We start from the raw sequence: 20,980 nt of genomic DNA, 5'->3' as shown, positions 1-20,980 counted from the left end.
CTTGTCGTTTGTGCTATACGTGTGATAAATTCCCTTTGGGAATTCCCATTCCCTACGCTAATGGCAGATAAAGACACGCTATCCTTTAGCGAAAACCACATTCAGAATCTGATTGACAATTCTCCTTTTTCAAATGTGACACTCAGTTCTACCGCCAAACAGCAGAATGAATCAGATCGACTAATACGATTACAAAAGAAGCATGTACGCACGGAACTACATGGACATTTTCTCCTGAGGCACCTGAAAGGGGGAACAATCCCTTGGGGCTTACAGGTCAAAAATGTCCCTGTAATATTCGTGGACGACGCAGAATATAAAAAAGGCTTTAGCTTTATCAATACAAAGTGCAGCCGAGACCTCATGGTCCATACCATAGAAATTGCACAGAGGTTGTGCTTACAAGAACAGAAAGAAATCGAGGAACTCATTGAGACGATTAAGACTAGTCCGGCCGTGACGGACGCCAAGGCACTATTGGAGAAAATTGAAAAAGAAATCAGGACCTTTAAGGACAATACTATTAATGACAAAACTTTCAAATATGAAAGAGACGTGAAGGCATTCAAAATTGAGCAGGTATATCCCTTCTTGAAAGAGGATTATTATACCCAACAAGAATCTCGCAGAGCATTGTCAACCTTCCAAGGTCGCTCAAGGAATAGATTCACAACATTTTCGGAAACCTCTTCCTCCGATTCATCAGGCTCGGACAATCGTAATCCAAACAAGAAACAGGTGGCTTTTTTAGACCAGGGCCAACAGCCAAAAGCCCGCTTCAAACAGCCATGGGAGATGCGAACCAGGAACCGCTCATACAAGTCATAGAGGGTTCTAGCGCTGTAGTCAATCTGTCTAATAGACCGTTAACACCAGACGAACATTCAGTCCTGGAGTTGGGTCTCAAGTTTGTGCCTGGCAGGAAAACTGATTATACAAGACTCAAGCTAGAAGCTATTGAGTTTTGTTGCAAAATTCGTCTCAAACTGTTTTTTTGGAATCATCCTTCCTCGCCCACCATGGAAGTCACTGGATTACGCAACAAGTCTACCTTTCTCCCCTACCAAAATATCCCCAAAGAGGTTCTCGCATTTGAACAGGTCCTTTTGTCATCCATCGAGAAATTGGAAAAGGGGAGACACTTTGTTCAACAAAACATAGGCCAAAAACAGAGCGAAGCAATCAAAGCCCTTAAAGAAGACAATTCCATCATTATCAAGCAAGCCGACAAAGGCGGTGCTGTTGTAGTGTGGGCTCGTGAGAAATATCTAGCAGAAGGCAACAAACAGGTCAACAATGAAACCTGGTACAGACGCCTCCTCGAAGATCCTGTCAAAGATATCCAACGACTCATTGCTGATACACTTCAGGACGGGTTGGATGGTGGCTTTCTGGGCAAAAAAGAACATGACTATTTACTAAGAAAATATCCAAGAACTCCAGTGCTCTACCTCTTGCCTAAAATCCACAAGAGCCTCCAAGACCCCCCAGGACGCCCAATCGTTTCTGGGTGTGACTCTTGCCTTGAGCCTCTTTCTCAGTACGTGGATTTCTTTCTGAAACCATTTTTAACAACGGTCAATTCGTATTTACGCGACACAACTGATTTTCTTCTCAAGGTGTAAGACACCGAGTTCGACCCAGAGACCCAACTGCTAGTAACAATGGATGTCACCTCCCTCTACACGCAGATTCCCCAGGAAGAAGCGCTAGAGGTGATGGAAATTTACTTGAATCGGAGAGAGAGGCCCCACCAGGTACCTACTTCCTTCATTCTGAGACTGGCCGAAATTGCATTAAAGAAGAATTACTTTTCATTTAATGGAGAGTTCTTCATGCAGGTCAAGGGCACCGCGATGGAGTGCCCTTATGCTCCTGAAATGGCCGTACTGTACATGGCACAGTACGAACAGATGTTTGTTGACAATAACAACCCTTTTAAACAGCACATCCTACAATGGTTTCGCTACATAGATGATGTCTGGCTCCTGTGGCAGGGGAGCCAGACGGATCTGGTAGCTTTCCATGACTGGCTCAATAACAGGCATGCCGATATCAAATTTTCGATGGCACAAAGTAATGAAAGGATGACCTTCCTTGATGTGGAAATCGTGAACATCAATGGAGTTTTAAAATCATCCCTTTTTAAAAAGGACACAGACAGGAATACCATCTTGCACCACAAGAGTGCCCATCCCAGGAATCTGAAATCCAACCTTCCATATGGGCAACTACTGCGCATTAGGAGAAACTGCTCGGATTTGAGAGACTTCACGTCCCATGCTGGGACGTTTTGCCAAGAAATGCAGGAGAGGGGGTACCCAAAAAAACTGTTGAAGCACTCTCTACAAAGAGCGCGCTTCACCCCCCGTGAAACCCTCTTACAAGTACGGCCCAAACCTACACTTGAAAGATTGGTCTGCGTTACCACTTTCGGACCAGACACTCATAAACTGAGAAAAACCGTGCTGAGCAATTGGCACTTATTGGCGAATTTAGAATGCCCACTTCCAAAACCTTTGTTCGCCTACAAGAGGAATCAAAATGTAGGACAACACATCATGAGGGCGGATGTATCTCTACCAAAAAAGAAAAGTGACCTACTGACCCAGTGGAACCTCAAACCGATTACGGGACATCACAAGTGTGGTACCTGCGTCGTGTGCCCAAACACTATCGAGGGCGATGAGTTCCAGCATGGGACTACCAGATGGAAACATTCAGAATTTTCCAATTGCAAAACTAAGAATGTTGTTTACCTGGTCCAGTGCCCCTGTGACCACATTTACGTTGGCAAAACTAGACAATAAGTCAACACACGAATTTGCCAACACCGGTCCAGGATCAAAAATAAAATCATGACTGCCCCCATGGTGGAACATTTTGTAAATGCCAACCATGATGCCAATGACCTAAAATGGATGGTTTTGCACACATTGCGTCCATCACAGAGCAACGTAGATTTTGACAGAATGCTCCTTAAAATGGAAGCATACTTAATCTTGAAATGTAATTGTGTCCAGAAGGGCCTTAATAGCTTATCTGAAGTCGCCAGACTCTGACCCAATAGTGCCCTGGTGCCTGATGACCGTACGGGTCGCGTCTCAGTGCTTTACCCTCGTCTTTATAATGGATATTATCCACCCAAATCTTTGACATTTGCATAGAATAGCGCAAACTACTGATCCCACAAGGCTTAGCGAATTTCTAAAAGCTTATTGCCATGGCAACAACGATAGCATCCATCTTGGGAACTAGGCAGAACGCTGGGAGCCTTGACCGAGCAACACGGAGGTAAGCGGCGCTCCTGCGGCACCTTGCCACCGGCTTTTGCTTCACTCGCGGTCAACGCTAAAAATAAGCTAACAATCTATTCCGTTTTTCTCAAGCGGAAACGGAGCCGGGCGGAGTTTGTACACGCCGGATCCTAAGAACAAGTCTGTCCAGTAACTAGGACCACGTCGGATCGACTTTGATCAAAAATTGAAAAGGTACGTTCCCCATAAGTCAGCATAGCAGTTAGCTAACTTCTAGACCTCAGCTCCCAATACCAACATCTATGTTCTTGCACACAGCGCCACTGGCCTCCCTCTAATCAAGAGTTCGCCGAAGAGCCCGCTTTCATTCCAAAGATAACCGTCACCACTAACCTTGAAATAACCGACGGTACGTTTATCTTTAATTAATTTGCACTTTCTAGCATTTAGACTTTGCAATCGTGCTAATGTCCATTCACTTTGGTGTAGGAAGCTCCATTTCTTGGATCCCTCCTTCAGTCTGCACTGACAAACTTCCACTGAATTAGCTTCCTCTCAAAGCGGTAGGTTCTCTAGCTGAGTGTCACAATATAGGGAGACTTTGTCTCTTCTTTAACCTATGATACTCAAAAAAGCTTTTCTTCTTTTAGTAAATTCACAGACAGAATAATTGTGCCCTGATGAGAATCCTGAAAGTAAACCTCTGGATTCGAAACGCGTCGGCCAATTAGAAAAGGATAATTCATATACCAGCCATTGCTCGTGACAAAAGATTTCCGAATTCATCTTCGCGTTCCTTTCCTAATTTTCCTTTCTTTCTCTTCACTTTTGCTTTGCTTTAATCAAATGCCAAAATGTATTTACCATTTATTGCCATGTATGTTTAAATGTCACTGTCTGTTTTATATTTATTGTTTGTTTGATCAATGATTACATTTAGTTTGGTTCACATTCAGTTTTGACACTGTGTTGTGTTTAAAAGTCTAACTTTGGTTTAAATTCATTCTATACACAGGTTTTGTCTGCTTATAATATGTTTTGTTTGACAAATGAAGTATAATTCAAAAAGTAATTGGTATAAATAAAAGTACCTGGTTGGAAACGACAGTTTGCGTCTTCAACGTTCCATAAATTTGGTTGTAATTGAATAGTGGAGAGGCACTCCTTTTTGATTGCACATATATCTAGGCCCAGCCTCCCCACTTGTCCACTAGGGCCAAGCTCCCCTTGTACTCCTGTTTAGTGCGGGCAACTACCCGCGAGAGCCTACGGACACCCTTGTCGTTTGTGCTATACGTGTGATAAATTCCCTTTGGGAATTCCCATTCCCTACGCTAATGGCAGATAAAGACACGCTATCCTTTAGCAAAAACCACATTCAGAATCTGATTGACAATTCTCCTTTTTCAAATGTGACACTCAGTTCTACCGCCAAACAGCAGAATGAATCAGATCGACTAATACGATTACAAAAGAAGCATGTACGCACGGAACTACATGGACATTTTCTCCTGAGGCACCTGAAAGGGGGAACAATCCCCTGGGGCTTACAGGTCAAAAATGTCCCTGTAATATTCGTGGACGACGCAGAATATAAAAAAGGCTTTAGCTTTATCAATACAAAGTGCAGCCGAGACCTCATGGTCCATACCATAGAAATTGCACAGAGGTTGTGCTTACAAGAACAGAAAGAAATCGAGGAACTCATTGAGACGATTAAGACTAGTCCGGCCGTGACGGACGCCAAGGCACTATTGGAGAAAATTGAAAAAGAAATCAGGACCTTTAAGGACAATACTATTAATGACAAAACTTTCAAATATGAAAGAGACGTGAAGGCATTCAAAATTGAGCAGGTATATCCCTTCTTGAAAGAGGATTATTATACCCAACAAGAATCTCGCAGAGCATTGTCAACCTTCCAAGGTCGCTCAAGGAATAGATTCACAACATTTTCGGAAACCTCTTCCTCCGATTCATCAGGCTCGGACAATCGTAATCCAAACAAGAAACAGGTGGCTTTTTTAGACCAGGGCCAACAGCCAAAAGCCCGCTTCAAACAGCCATGGGAGATGCGAACCAGGAACCGCTCATACAAGTCATAGAGGGTTCTAGCGCTGTAGTCAATCTGTCTAATAGACCGTTAACACCAGACGAACATTCAGTCCTGGAGTTGGGTCTCAAGTTTGTGCCTGGCAGGAAAACTGATTATACAAGACTCAAGCTAGAAGCTATTGAGTTTTGTTGCAAAATTCGTCTCAAACTGTTTTTTTGGAATCATCCTTCCTCGCCCACCATGGAAGTCACTGGATTACGCAACAAGTCTACCTTTGTCCCCTACCAAAATATCCCCAAAGAGGTTCTCGCATTTGAACAGGTCCTTTTGTCATCCATCGAGAAATTGGAAAAGGGGAGAAACTTTGTTCAACAAAACATAGGCCAAAAACAGCGCGAAGCAATCAAAGCCCTTAAAGAAGACAATTCCATCATTATCAAGCAAGCCGACAAAGGCGGTGCTGTTGTAGTGTGGGCTCGTGAGAAATATCTAGCAGAAGGCAACAAACAGGTCAACAATGAAACCTGGTACAGACGCCTCCTCGAAGATCCTGTCAAAGATATCCAACGACTCATTGCTGATACACTTCAGGACGGGTTGGATGGTGGCTTTCTGGGCAAAAAAGAACATGACTATTTACTAAGCAAATATCCAAGAACTCCAGTGCTCTACCTCTTGCCTAAAATCCACAAGAGCCTCCAAGACCCCCCAGGACGCCCAATCGTTTCTGGGTGTGACTCTTGCCTTGAGCCTCTTTCTCAGTACGTGGATTTCTTTCTGAAACCATTTTTAACAACAGTCAATTCGTATTTACGCGACACAACTGATTTTCTTCTCAAGGTGTAAGACACCGAGTTCGACCCAGAGACCCAACTGCTAGTAACAATGGATGTCACCTCCCTCTACACGCAGATTCCCCAGGAAGAAGCGCTAGAGGTGATGGAAATTTACTTGAATCGGAGAGAGAGGCCCCACCAGGTACCTACTTCCTTCATTCTGAGACTGGCCGAAATTGCATTAAAGAAGAATTACTTTTCATTTAATGGAGAGTTCTTCATGCAGGTCAAGGGCACCGCGATGGGGTGCCCTTATGCTCCTGAAATGGCCGTACTGTACATGGCACAGTACGAACAGATGTTTGTTGACAATAACAACCCTTTTAAACAGCACATCCTACAATGGTTTCGCTACATAGATGATGTCTGGCTCCTGTGGCAGGGGAGCCAGACGGATCTGGTAGCTTTCCATCACTGGCTCAATAACAGGCATGCCGATATCAAATTTTCGATGGCACAAAGTAATGAAAGGATGACCTTCCTTGATGTGGAAATCGTGAACATCAATGGAGTTTTAAAATCATCCCTTTTTAAAAAGGACACGGACAGGAATACCATCTTGCACCACAAGAGTGCCCATCCCAGGAATCTGAAATCCAACCTTCCATATGGGCAACTACTGCGCATTAGGAGAAACTGCTCGGATTTGAGAGACTTCACGTCCCATGCTGAGACGTTTTGCCAAGAAATGCAGGAGAGGGGGTACCCAAAAAAACTGTTGAAGCACTCTCTACAAAGAGCGCGCTTCACCCCCCGTGAAACCCTCTTACAAGTACGGCCCAAACCTACACTTGAAAGATTGGTCTGCGTTACCACTTTCGGACCAGACACTCATAAACTGAGAAAAACCGTGCTGAGCAATTGGCACTTATTGGCGAATTTAGAATGCCCACTTCCAAAACCTTTGTTCGCCTACAAGAGGAATCAAAATGTAGGACAACACATCATGAGGGCGGATGTATCTCTACCAAAAAAGAAAAGTGACCTACTGACCCAGTGGAACCTCAAACCGATTACGGGACATCACAAGTGTGGTACCTGCGTCGTGTGCCCAAACACTATCGAGGGCGATGAGTTCCAGCATGGGACTACCAGATGGAAACATTCAGAATTTTCCAATTGCAAAACTAAGAATGTTGTTTACCTGGTCCAGTGCCCCTGTGACCACATTTACGTTGGCAAAACTAGACAACAAGTCAACACACGAATTTGCCAACACCGGTCCAGGATCAAAAATAAAATCATGACTGCCCCCATGGTGGAACAATTTGTAAATGCCAACCATGATGCCAATGACCTAAAATGGACGGTTTTGCACACATTGCGTCCATCACAGAGCAACGTAGATTTTGACAGAATGCTCCTTAAAATGGAAGCATACTTAATCTTGAAATTTAATAGTGTCCAGAAGGGCCTTAATAGCTTATCTGAAGTCGCCAGACTCTGACCCAATAGTCCCCTGGTGCCTGATGACCGTACGGGTCGCGTCTCAGTGCTTTACCCTCGTCTCTATAATGGATATTATCCACCCAAATCTTTGACATTTGCATAGAATAGCGCAAACTACTGATCCCACAAGGCTTAGCGAATTTCTAAAAGCTTATTGCCATGGCAACAACGATAGCATCCATCTTGGAAACTAGGCAGAACGCTGGGAGCCTTGACCGAGCAACACGGAGGTAAGCGGCGCTCCTGCGGCACCTTGCCACCGGCTTTTGCTTCACTCGCGGTCAACGCTAAAAATAAGCTAACAATCTATTCCGTTTTTCTCAAGCGGAAACGGAGCCGGGCGGAGTTTGTACACGCCGGATCCTAAGAACAAGTCTGTCCAGTAACTAGGACCACGTCGGATCGACTTTGATCAAAAATTGAAAAGGTACGTTCCCCGTAAGTCAGCATAGCAGTTAGCTAACTTCTAGACCTCAGCTCCCAATACCAACATCTATGTTCTTGCACACAGCGCCACTGGCCTCCCTCTAATCAAGAGTTCGCCGAAGAGCCCGCTTTCATTCCAAAGATAACCGTCACCACTAACCTTGAAATAACCGACGGTACGTTTATCTTTAATTAATTTGCACTTTCTAGCATTTAGACTTTGCAATCGTGCTAATGTCCATTCACTTTGTTGTAGGAAGCTCCATTTCTTGGATCCCTCCTTCAGTCTGCACTGACAAACTTCCACTGAATTAGCTTCCTCTCAAAGCGGTAGGTTCTCTAGCTGAGTGTCACAATATAGGGAGACTTTGTTTCTTCTTTAACCTATGATACTCAAAAAGCTTTTCTTCTTTTTGTAAATTCACAGACAGAATAATTGTGCCCTGATGAGAATCCTGAAAGTAAACCTCTGGATTCGAAACGCGTCGGCCAATTAGAAAAGGATAATTCATATACCATCCATTGCTGGTGACAAAAGATTTCCGAATTCATCTTCGCGTTCCTTTCCTAATTTTCCTTTCTTTCTCTTCACTTTTGCTTTGCTTTAATCAAATGCCAAAATGTATTTACCATTTATTGCCATGTATGTTTAAATGTCACTGTCTGTTTTATATTTATTGTTTGTTTGATCAATGATTACATTTAGTTTGGTTCACATTCAGTTTTGACACTGTGTTGTGTATAAAATTCTAACTTTGGTTTAAATTCATTCTATACACAGGTTTTGTCTGCTTATAATATGTTTTGTTTGACAAATGAAGTATAATTCAAAAAGTAATTGGTATAAATAAAAGTACCTGGTTGGAAACGACAGTTTGCGTCTTCAACGTTCCATAAATTTGGTTGTAATTGAATAGTGGAGAGGCACTCCTTTTTGATTGCACATATATCTAGGCCCAGCCTCCCCACTTGTCCACTAGGGCCAAGCTCCCCTTGTACTCCTTCCCATTATTATGGGCTGAAGAGTTCGTTTAAGCTTTAGGGTGGACTTAGGGGAGAGGGATCTATATGCAGACCCACTACCAGGGTGCCCTTCTGATAATGACTACCTTGGATGGCTGTCCGGATGTGAAACCTGATATCCCCCTCAATGCTGCCTTGGAATTGCGTGGTCACTATCAAGTGTCCAGCAAAGAGGTGCCAGAGCCAAATAAGTAAGATGGTTGACTGCACCTTGGGGGGAAGACAAAGTGAATCCCAGTCCATAAATATGGATGCTGACGTATGAAGCACAAGAGAAAGAGGCTGGCAAACACCAAGAAATACCCCTTAGGTGCTCTCAAGGAAGTCCGGGGGGCTTACCATGATGATTGCGATCAATGGGTGAGATAGAGTTAAAACTGGTCCAACCAGCATCCACTTCCTTCCTTTCCTCCCAATATATCCAGCACAGGCAATGAATGGTACCAGGTACCTCCCTTGCAGTACAGACCATCTAACAACGGAACAGCAGGGCCGAAACAAGGATCCCGCCAGCCAGACCAGCCAGGGCTATACCGGAACTCTCCCGGGTAGGGACGCCCACTTGGCAGCCAGAGAAAACGCAAAGGTGGTCAAATTCATGTAGGGTGCGGTTGCCGTCAAACATCTATTTTCGCCTGCCTTGCCGGCATGTCAGTACCTTCCACTGCACCCCCACAGTGCTGAGCCCCAGCACTTCCTTATGGCTCAAGCAGCGGCAGCAACAGAAGGGGTGGGGACTGGTTCCTCATACCCGGAAGAGAAAACGATGTCGGGGTTGAGTTGTGGGACGGGGGGGGGGGCGGGGCGGGGTTGGACAACTCACTCAGTGTCAGTGCATGTGGGATAGCCTGCCTTGAAGTTGTTTTTGCTAGTAATATTTAGATCATCAGGATTTTCAAACATCTGTTTAGAGACTATCTTTTGTAGACGTGATTCCACTTTTGTCAGCCATGGACTAATCCTGCCTTTCTCGCAAGCTAGACAATCTGAAATGATATCTCTAGTGAGGCTTGCCATTGGGTTTCTCTATATTGATAGCCAAAGACACAAGGGGCGAACATAAATATAGACTTCAATAAAAGGGATGTTCAATTCTTTGTTACAGATAAAATTGGAGGTAGAATTGGGGACCCTAGGATCATCTACAAAATATATTTTCTTCTATTTGAATTGAGTTGCATTTATTAATACCCATATCTCAGGCTCAAATGTAGCTATAGGTGGGCATTGCAATTTAAAAACCTGCAGGAGTGGGAGAAGAGCTCCACCCCTCCTTGGTTGTGGTGAGCTAAAAAGTGAGTTGATCACTCTTGATAATTTGTTGCTACTTTGTGAAACATGTGCTGTCCAAGAGCCGTTCTCAGCAAAAATGAATCCCAAATAGTAGAAGGTGCGGGTACAATTTAGAGTGGACTTACCCACTTTTAGTGAAACCGATTATGTTTCTTCGGGACACAAGTAATTATATAAGATTTATTAAAATTAGTATGCAAGTACAGTGATGTAATAAATTGTACGAAGCCTTGTACTAGCTGTCCTAAGGCCCTCGGGGTACGAACCATTAGTACCGCATCGTCGGTGTATAACATTGTTGGTAAGAATGAGCCTTTAGCTTTAGGGACTTTAGGGGTCACGGATAATAAAAAAGGGTGGAGATCGTTTATGCATAAGATAGATAAAAGTGGGGCTTAAACACAACCTTTTCTCATTCCCCTAAAATGTACTATATGCCAAGACACCTCCCCTTTCATATTTATTCTTATTCTGGAATTCATGTCACTGTGCAAATCAGACTTGTGAGCATACTGTTACGCTAGCCAGCTGCAATGGCTGGCATATTGGTTGGCAGGACGTAACTTGCAGGAGTTGGACATGTCGCAGTGAGATTGGGACAGAGGAGTTATCCACAGACTGTTACTGCCACAGGCCTTTATTCCGGCGTCGACGCCCCACCTACTATGAAGAGCCATTTCCTACTGGAGAAACGCAGTGAGGTACACTAGTAAGACCCCACCGTACGCTCCCACCATTCCGCTACTGGGGGTCCTCACATGAGCTGGAGTGGTCACTAAGCGTGCTCTGCGGGCGTGGTCGGACGTGGGCATCACCACCATGGGGGAGTTCTTCTCAGGGGGTATCCTAATGCCACACTACACATTTGTGCACGAACATGCTGCCCCAATACAATGTTCCTGTTACATGCACATATCTCCAGGTTTATACTCAATACATGGTCACCAGAGGGTACCGAACCCGCCACAAATGAGCTGCTCACCATGCAATATCTAATGGGTCATGGCGCATGACGGACGAAATGGTTAACTTATGGGATCCGTACCGAAACAGCGATCTCGCGACGCTCACTACGCGATAAATGGGAAAGTGACGTAGGCCATGAATTCACAGACAATGAATGGGATACTATACTGAGCTTCCCCAAGAAAGTGTCTTGTAACCCTAAATTTAAATTTATCCAATCGATGCTACTCCACAGAGCCTATCTGACCCCACGTAGATTGTGCTCTATGTTTCCCGGTGCCAGTGACGCATGCTCACACTGCCACGCACCCAATACGGGACTAGTACATATGGTATGGGACTGTCCGAGACTGAGGCACTACTGGACGACAGTCAGCAAGATTTTGAAGGACATTGCCCCAATGCGCAGTAACGACACATTGGAATATTGTATACTGGGAGTGGGACTAGGTCCCCGTGGGAAGAAGAGCGACCCTATATGCAAGTTTGCTAACCTTGCACTCCTCCTGGCTAAAAGGATAATAACCACACGGTGGAAGGCTGCTAGGGCTCCGTCCCTGCAGGACTGGCATGCGGAAATGGTTAGGTGGGGTAGGGTGGAAGGGACTGAACTACAAAGGGATGAATATAGAGGCCTACTTAAAACACCGATATCAATGGACTGGAACGCAATGATGGAAGAATGTGCAGAGGTGGATATAATATCCTATTGAGGAGCCATGTTAGAGTCCACCCAGGCTTCGGACCACAGATTAATGATCGCGCAAGCTCCTTGCGTTACGAGTGGGTATATTATAAACTACAGAAGAGATACAGGATATACATGGGACAGAACATGGAGCCAGGGTACAAGGAGGATCAAGTACTGGGCATGCAAATGTGTTGCTGTTGGAAATTGTTGGCCGGGCTTGCAGGGAAGGGGAGGGGTGGGTAATTTCTGTTTCATAGAAGGGTATAGTTTTGTGCAAAATGTTAAAGTTGAAGAACTGAACATGACATATTGAATTATTCAGATGCTGACGACTGTTGTACACTTATATAATGTTTGCAGAGAAGAACTCATTCCATGGATCCTAGACTTTATGCACTGACAGTGAAGTCCTTTCCTAGGTACTCTAAAAATGACTTTGTATTCTTTTGGCTTGCTGTAATTCTATGTAACCGGTGCTCAGCACGAGAATGTCAATGCCTCGCAATTTGATGTCTGGATATTTGTTGTGGAAAGTCAATAAAAACTTAATAAAAAATAAAAATGTCCCTGTGCAAATAAGCTATAAAGTGCACAAGTGCTTCATCCTTGCCAAGTGCCAAAAGAGTAGACCACATCTTCGAACGGTTTATACTCAAACGATGTGGTCAAATCCAAAAATGTCTGATATATGGGGGAGCTTTATGCTATGGTGTACTTTCCGATCAATACATTAAGGTTGAGACACTGCTCTTCAGTACCGATTTTGGACCTGAAACCATACTGACAGGGGTAAAAAATTGACTTCTTGTTTGTCCAGTATTTCATTTAGTGTTTGTCTTCGAACAGGAGTACTCCTTTATATTCACATTTCCTTGTTTGTTGTAGGTCAGCCATGCCTATGAAATACATGCATTTCCACAAACGAATTCACATTGACATACAAAAAAGAATTTGCAGATTAGGATTGTCTAAGTGTTCAGCTTTGGACATTTTCATATTGAAGTGGAACTTCATTTCTAAAAAATATATATGTTTTTGTTGGTATTAAAGATCAATACCAAGCAGATTTAAGTGTTCTGAAAATTTCAAATCCGGCCTTGCCATTAATACACATCTTGGAACACATTTCCACAAAGATACGGTCGCCATACGTCTCTCATACGTATCGTTTCATAATATTTTTCATAGAATCTCCAATGTCTATGATAAAAATATTTTGTTTTAACCTTTCAAAATATGTCAGATAAAAAGGATCACAAAATAGCATTTTACACAAAAGGAACATGGAACACTCCTCAACTGTTTTTCTTTTAATAATGGCTTAATGTCAAACTTCATTAAGCCACATGGCCTAGAATCAACCAACCACTATGAATTAAGGCCCTATTTAGAGTTTGGTGAATGGGATGCTCTGTCAAAACTTGACAGATATTCACTATATTACAAGTGCCATTGGGTAAAAAACACTCGTATTATGGCGGGGGGGACAGAGTATTGCATCCTCCAGATTTCCCTACGTCTTCTATTGGGCACAAATGTGTGATTAAGTTGGAGTTTTTTTGTTTTATGGCAAACAGCTCTACATTTTTGCAAAACAAGAAAATGTAAAGCACTAGCCTGGACAACCATAGGTTAGGGAAATTTCATTTTAGAGAATTTTAAAAGTAAAGAAAAACATTTCCCTCAAAATATGTGTGGATATTTGACTAAAAAATACTATAAAATTGGGATATGGTGGCAATAAAATGTTATAAAAACATGTAAGGAGAAGGTCAGGAGCAATAGAGCTGGCATGGATAGAAGGACTTAGGTTCAATAAGTGTTAGAGCATACATCAAGTGTAGAAATATATGGTATGTGGGGAATAGAGGTAGAAGGCTATAAGTGGGGAATAGCTGTTAGGGTGTAGCTGGTGGAATAGGTGCAGAAAAAGGGTAGAGGTATTAAGGTACTGACGTGATGTAGGAATTAGCTGCTCAACCCAATTATGCAGCAGGGTTGAGGAAAATTTTGTGAGGAGTGGATGTTGTGCTGCAACAAGAGTTGTCGACTCGGAAGCTGGGGATCCGGGTTCAAGTCTCAGCGCAATATCATTTGATTCTTGGTAAGTCACTTAATCTCCCCGTGCCAATGGACAGCGTCTGGATACCCTCATGAGTGATAAGCCACGCTATATAATTCTACCAACTTAACTTAATCGTGTAGTGGTATGCAGCACATTTTGTTATATCATTAATTATGTTGGTCTCTTTCACATATATAAACACTGTCCGAACCAAAATGTTGCTTCATTAGTATAAATTTAATGTCCGAATCCAGTAACTAGCACCTGAAAAATGAGCAGTCAAACTTTGCCTAGGGTTTTCCACTGTGCTGCAACAACCGTTGCTGTGTTCTTAGTAACTTTTAATCCAGTCAAATTTGGAAAAATGTGTTTCTTCTAAAATCTTTAAAAATTATGCGGAAGGTGATGAATAATGGAGTAAATGGTGCAAAAGTATAACTATAAAGAAAATGTCAGGGCCTTGGAAATCCAGTGGCCCTAGGTATAGATAAGAGTAGAGTTACTAGAGTTGTGCAGGGTTGGATGTACTAGGGTGTGGGCACTGGATTACGCGTTGGGGTATTAGCATATAGGATGCGTAGAGTTAATAGCGCATATTTAGGTGTAGAGTTAAAAGGGTAGAGGTATGAGCAGAGGGATTATTGTTCAGGTAGATGTATGAGCGTGCTGATCGGGTACAAGCAGTACTGCATTGGTGGGCTGAATGTGGCATGGCATAAGTAGAGGTATGGATAGAGGTCCGAAAGTACAGTCATGGGTAGAAGTACTATGGTGTAGGTTGGAGTTGAGGAACAACGACAGGCAAGCGCAGACTTACTAGGTAATGGCAGGTGTAAATGACAGAAGGTGGGAAACCAACTTGGTTAAAGAAAGAGGGTAGAAAAGAAGAGAGGGGATAAGAGAAAGGCATGGGAGTTATCCACACAAATACAACAAATTCATAAAAGGGAAAAAGAAGAATGGTGTGCAGAAGTTTTATGTGAACGTGGAAGGAAGTGTTTGAGATTTTCTTTCCATACCAAGGTAATTCATCGGGATATATTCACCATTTTGGGAATACCATTCAGTTGGCAAAGTTTGAAGAAACAGATTTGTGGCAAATGTTTCTGCATTCCATGTTTCCGTGTGTGCGTTTTTCTCCAGAATCACACAATGAAATGGCAAGTATGTCATCCATGATTGTTTTTAATTACCATTTCCAGCCTTCTCTTTGTAATATAATTTGCTGATCTTTAATCCTAAAAATGAACCGTCTCTGTAGGTCCATATCAAAGCAAACGTGTATTTCATTTTAATAAGGTCGGTAATAATCAGGCGAATGACCAAGTAGAAAATTGTTCCCCAAGGGATATTAAATAGGAGATAATGTAATCCCCAATGATATGACGCAATGACCTGGTAATTTCAGATCTGATTTTATCATTCAAAATTGGCTGTCTCTTTAGACTTGCTTCAGAGAAAAACAAGATGAATTTCGTTGTCAGCAGCTAACAAAAACAACATTGTGTTTTCCCCTGCAGGCCATGATACAAGAAAATTAGTTTTATGAAATTATACAAATTGCGCTGTCGCATTTCATATTGTAATTAAAATACTTCACGTCAATCTCAATTGAATATTTTGTGTACATTTCTTCCCCAGAGAACAGTACAAAAAAATGCAAGATATATATGTTTGGCAAGTAAAAACTGTCCAGTGGATAAGAGACGCCGGAACCGCTGCCAGTACTGTAGATTTCAGAAGTGTCTCAGTGTTGGCATGGTTAAAGAAGGTATTTGATGATTTATCCTATTCTTGAAGCTGCGATTCAACTTTTGTATGACAAAAAGATGTAACTACAATTTTATATTAATGACTTTGATCTCATGTTACTTTAGTGCCTGTTGTCTTTGCAAATTGGAAAAAGCAATGTAAAATGTTATATTTCCATAGCAGTTGGAGTTTTTAGGTTGGACACTATGTTTTATTAATTGATCAAAGTTAATGCTCATGATGTCGTGTTTGCAAGAGTTTGTGTTTTTATTTACATGACTCGTTTTTACTTGTATAAGACATGGTATTTTATTTCTTGATTTTCTAGACATCTCATGGTAAATAATAGCACATGTGACAGTCATGTGGAAGATGCCATTCGTGTCCCACTATCTATTGCCTTTCACATATACAACTCATATTAAACTTGCCATTACAATTATATTTCAACAGGCACATTTTAGAAAAACATTTGTAAACCAGTACCTGTGAGCTAAATAGTATAGTCATTGTTTAGGCTTTGATGTTCTACAGCCTATTCAAAAGTAGTCCATTAACCTAACATTCATTTTGGGCCTCATTTACTATATTTTGAGACACAACAGCACAGCAAACCTTCCTGCTGCGCTGCTGAGTGTCAAAATAAAAAAGGGCAGGAATGTGCTGTATCCAAAAGATACGGCACATTCCTGTTCTCTGCGCCGGCGTACAAACAGCAGCTGCTTACTGATGCAGACACCCTTGTGACATGGTGCAAGTGTGTATGAGTTACAGTGATGATTGTTTATGTACAAGAAGGGACATCTTACTGCACATAAAGAATCATTAAAGGCGGATTGTTCCTTCTGTGTGTGCTGCAGAATGCAGAACACACAGAAAGTAAAAATATAAGTATTTCTCCTCCTTGTGCCACTCCTATGCCTAGGGAGGCGTAGGATTCTGATGCTTTCCCAGGATTATGACACTTTGTAAATCTAGGAATGCGTCAGGTTCCATGGATGTTACGTGGGAACACCCACATCAACACCTATGGAATTCCCTTCACGCAGAGTAATGCGTGAAAGGGGCCTATTTAGAAAAGGCCATCAACCGCGGCCCATGCAGGTAAGGGCCGGTGGTGAGGGAATTTCGAGAGACGACCACGAAGTAAAAATAATTATTTATTTCATTTCCCCTTGTGGTCGTCTGTCAAATCCCCCCAACCCGCCCCTTACCTGCACGGGCTGCTCCTGAAGGTCATGAAGTCATGCAGGGTAGCTTTACGAGGCCTTGTAAATATGAGCTGGCACACTGCACCACCTGTTCACCTAAAAATGTGGGACATTAGCAGCGCAATGGGCTTGTAAATGAGGCTTTTTGGGGCTTATTTACAAGTCTCTTGCACCACCTGTGTGTCACTTTTAACCTCGCCCTCACCAACGACCCCACCACCGCCAGAGCCAACCTACACGAAGGGATGACAGACGTAGCCAAGTGGATGATGAACAGCCGCCTGAAACTGAATTCGGACAAGACGAAAGTCCTCATCCTGGGATCTTCACCCTCCGCCTGGGACGACTCCTGGTGGCCCCCCGCCCTGGGCAACGCATCCAAACCAACAGACCACGCACGCAACCTGAGCTTCATCCTGGACTCCTCCCTCTCCATGACCAGACAAGTCAACACCGTCTCCTCGTCGTGCTTCAACATCCTGCGCATGCTACGTAAGATCTTCCGGTGGATCCCCACCGAGACCAGGAAGACGGTCACCCAGGCCCTCGTCACCAGCCGTCTGGAATACGGCAACTCCCTCTACGCCGGAACCACCGCCAAACTCCAGAAGAGACTCCAGCGGATTCAGAACGCCTCTGCACGACTCATCCTGGACATCCCCCGACGCAACCACATCTCTGGTCACCTCAGAGATCTGCACTGGCTCCCGGTCAACAAGAGAATCACCTTCCGTCTCCTCACCCACGCACACAAAGCCCTACACAACCAAGGCCCAGGATACCTCAACAGACGCCTCAACTTCTACACCCCCACACGCCAGCTCCGATCGACCGGCCACACCCTCGCCTCCGTCCCCCGCATCCGAAGAGCCACCACAGGAGGAAGGTCCTTCTCCTACCTGGCCACCAAGACTTGGAACTCCCTCCCGACCTACCTCCGCCTGACCCAGGACCACCTTGCCTTCAGGAAGCAGCTCAAGACCTGGCTGTTCGAGCAGTAGCGTCCCCCCCCTCCCCTAGCGCCTTGAGACCCTCCGGGTGAGTAGTGCGCTATATAAATGCTTTGATTGATTGATTGATTGATTGAATATGGGCAAAATGACATACCGGTTCCGCAAGTGGCTTGTAAATAAGCCCCTTTGTTTTTCGTTTTGATATTTTTTATGACTCCAATCTAAATAATAAAAAATGATAGACGCAACTCGATAGCAAACAGACACTTATGTATTTTAACAGCATAAAGTATACTTTAAACCTAAGAACATTGAAAACATGTTTTTTAAGAGTCGGCGTAATATGCTGCTGGAAAAAGATTGTTCTGCTTCTTTAACTCAAGGTTTTTTGTTTGTAAATTGTATTGATATTTGCATGGCCGTACATAACAAATCACAATTTAGAAGGGGCTTGAAAATTACGCTCCTTCCAAGTTGCAATTTTGCAATACGACCACGGTTCCATTTGCAAATCATTGATCGGTTAATGACTCCTAAAAGGCGGCAGTAACCAATTCTCAAAGGAGAAGGGGTCTCTTTTGTACCCCTTCCACTTTGGGAATATTATTTGCAGTTTCAAGAAGAGTAGATAGTGAAAGAGGTGAACACTGCCTCCTCTCCCTGATATTTTTTTTCAATCAGTACTAGTTCCTTTGAGGAACTTGAACTGCTTACAAAAACAACTTTCCCGTTTTCGAATAGAAACACAATGATGGAGGTCAGCTGTCACTTGCAGGCATCCCCGTGTTTGTAGCCAATCATAGGGGGATACAAATTGAAACCTGCTAAATTAATAGTATGTATGTTTATTTTATTTTATTTAGTCTGAACTTCTTTATGCTGAGTTAGAGCGGCTTACCGGGGGGAATTCATTTTTAGCTTTCCTCACCTTGCCCACTGCCTGTAGACTCCCCGGTCCACCACGAGCATTGCTCGATTGATGTGGAGGGAGCGTACAGGGCTGCAGACCATCTTCATTTTCCACACACTTCCGGGAGGAGGAGGTTAGCGTTCTAAAGCTTGGACCTTTCTTCCCTTAAAACCGGACGCAGGGGCTTTGCGCGTTGGACGCGCTGGGACTCGCTGCCGGCTGCACCTTTTAACTGTATGTTTATTTTATTTTATTTCGTTTGAACTTCTTTTCGCTGAGTTAGAGCGGCTTACCGGGGGGGAATTCATTTTTAGCTTTCCTCACCTGGCCCACTGCCTGTAAACTCCCCGGTCCACCACGAGCGTTGCTCGATTGATGTGGAGGGAGCCTACACGGCTGCAGACAATCTTCATTTTCCACACACTTCCGGGAGGAGGAGGTCAGCGTTCTAGCGCTTGGACCTTCCTCCCCTTAAAACCGGATGCAGGGGACAACGCGCAGCGGACGCGTGCAGCGGGCGCGCCAAAGGCAAGCCCATCTTCGCCCGTCCGCGCCAAGCCGGGACCAGGGGCCACCCATTCTGCCCAAACTGCCCCTACTTATACTTACTCATCAGTGGAGCTTCACTCCCTGTGGGGTCATGAGCCCATTGCCACACACCTTCGTGTTGTCCTCAAGGATAATGGAATATTGCAACCCACAAACTCTCCCCTGCCTCGGACGGGCCTTGCCACCGCCACGTCCCACTCCAACCTTGACTTCCCTCAGGCTACCCCCCCTCTGATTGTCATGTTATAGATGTAGACCACCTGACTATCTGGTATTTGAACACCCGCTCGCTGGTTAAACACCAGGTGGAGATTTTTTACCTTCTAGAATCAGTAAAACCATCTATACTGTTGTTGTCTGAAACATGGCTTACACCGGAGTCTACTCCTGACATCTTGGCAGCCATCCCGGCTGGCTACTATATCCTACAGGCTAACCGACCTCATGAAAAAGCTGGGGGTGGAGTTGCTGTCATTATTTCACATACCTATAAAGTTAGCTCTATTACTATATCCCCTATTCCACTGGTTGATTTTGTCCTTTTTACGCTTGACTCAGACATTCTCCCCCTCACATTTGCCCTCTTTTATCGCCCTCCTGGCCAGTCACCGGGCTTTTTTCAGTCATTCAGTAGCATGGTTGCCGAGTTGGCGATTTTTCACGCCAAAATCCTCATTATTGGGGACTTTAATTATTGGCCCAATGCACTGTATGAAAGTGCCCCCTCTAAGGAGTTCACAGACTTATTAACTGGTCTTAATTTCTTTCAGCATGTTAACGTAGCAACCCACATTAAGGGCCACATACTTGATCAGGTTTGGTCTCTAAATCAGGATGTTTTTGATCTACAGATCTCACCATGTGCCTGGTTGGATCATTCTTCCATTTCCTTTTCTTAACTGTGGCTTTGAAACCCGGCTCTTCTGATCCTCTCTTAGTCCCTAACTGGGGCCGAGTTGACATTCCTTCCTTCTGCCATTCTTTGGCTTCCTCGACCCCAACTCCTTTTGGTCCATCTGGGTCATTACTGTCCGTCCATGTCCAGGCCGATAACATCCACGTTTGGCTTACCAAGGCCCGGGACACCTTTGTCCCCCTGAAAAAAATTAAAAACAAACGACCTCACGATGCCCAGTTATGGTTCACCCAGGACCTGGAAGACATGAAGCTTGCGCTCTGTCAAACTGAGCGTAAGTGGCGTTCGGACTACTGCTCTCTTAAGAAGCTCACTTTTCTTTCCGCTTTAAAAGATTACAAATTAGCCATCCTTGGGGCCAAAACAAAGCACTTTTCCGATAAAATCCTCAACTCTTCCAATAAGTCGAAAGACATTTTTTCCATAGTTAATGAACTTGCTAAACCGGACCGTATCACCATTTTGCCTTCTTCTTCTCAATCTCTCTGTGATTCCCCCAACAGCTATTTCGTGGACAAGATAGTTAAAATCAAAGCAAGTATTCCCAAGCCTGACCCCAGCTTTAACCCAGGCTGTATTCCGGTTAACCCCGCTTCTCTTCTTAATTTTCCTCTGATCACACAAGAG

The 20,980-nt window shown here is 43.9% G+C and overlaps 1 protein-coding gene across 1 annotated transcript in view; it reads left to right on the top strand.

The window, feature by feature from the left end:
- The window catches only part of NR4A3 (nuclear receptor subfamily 4 group A member 3), a 681,703-nt gene that overhangs the window by 202,140 nt on the left and 458,583 nt on the right, over positions 1 to 20,980 (top strand). Inside the window, exon 3 of the mRNA XM_086966912.1 lies at positions 15,704 to 15,833. Within this exon, the coding sequence (XP_086823038.1) occupies positions 15,704 to 15,833 (130 nt within the window). The remainder of the gene's footprint in view (positions 1 to 15,703; positions 15,834 to 20,980) is intronic.

This window comes from Lissotriton vulgaris, chromosome 4_1 (assembly GCF_964263255.1).
Source record: "Lissotriton vulgaris chromosome 4_1, aLisVul1.2, whole genome shotgun sequence".
NCBI classification, from domain to species: domain Eukaryota; kingdom Metazoa; phylum Chordata; class Amphibia; order Caudata; family Salamandridae; genus Lissotriton; species Lissotriton vulgaris.
The sequence above is the reverse complement of the archived record's forward strand: the minus strand, read 5'-3'. Positions and strand labels throughout refer to the sequence as shown.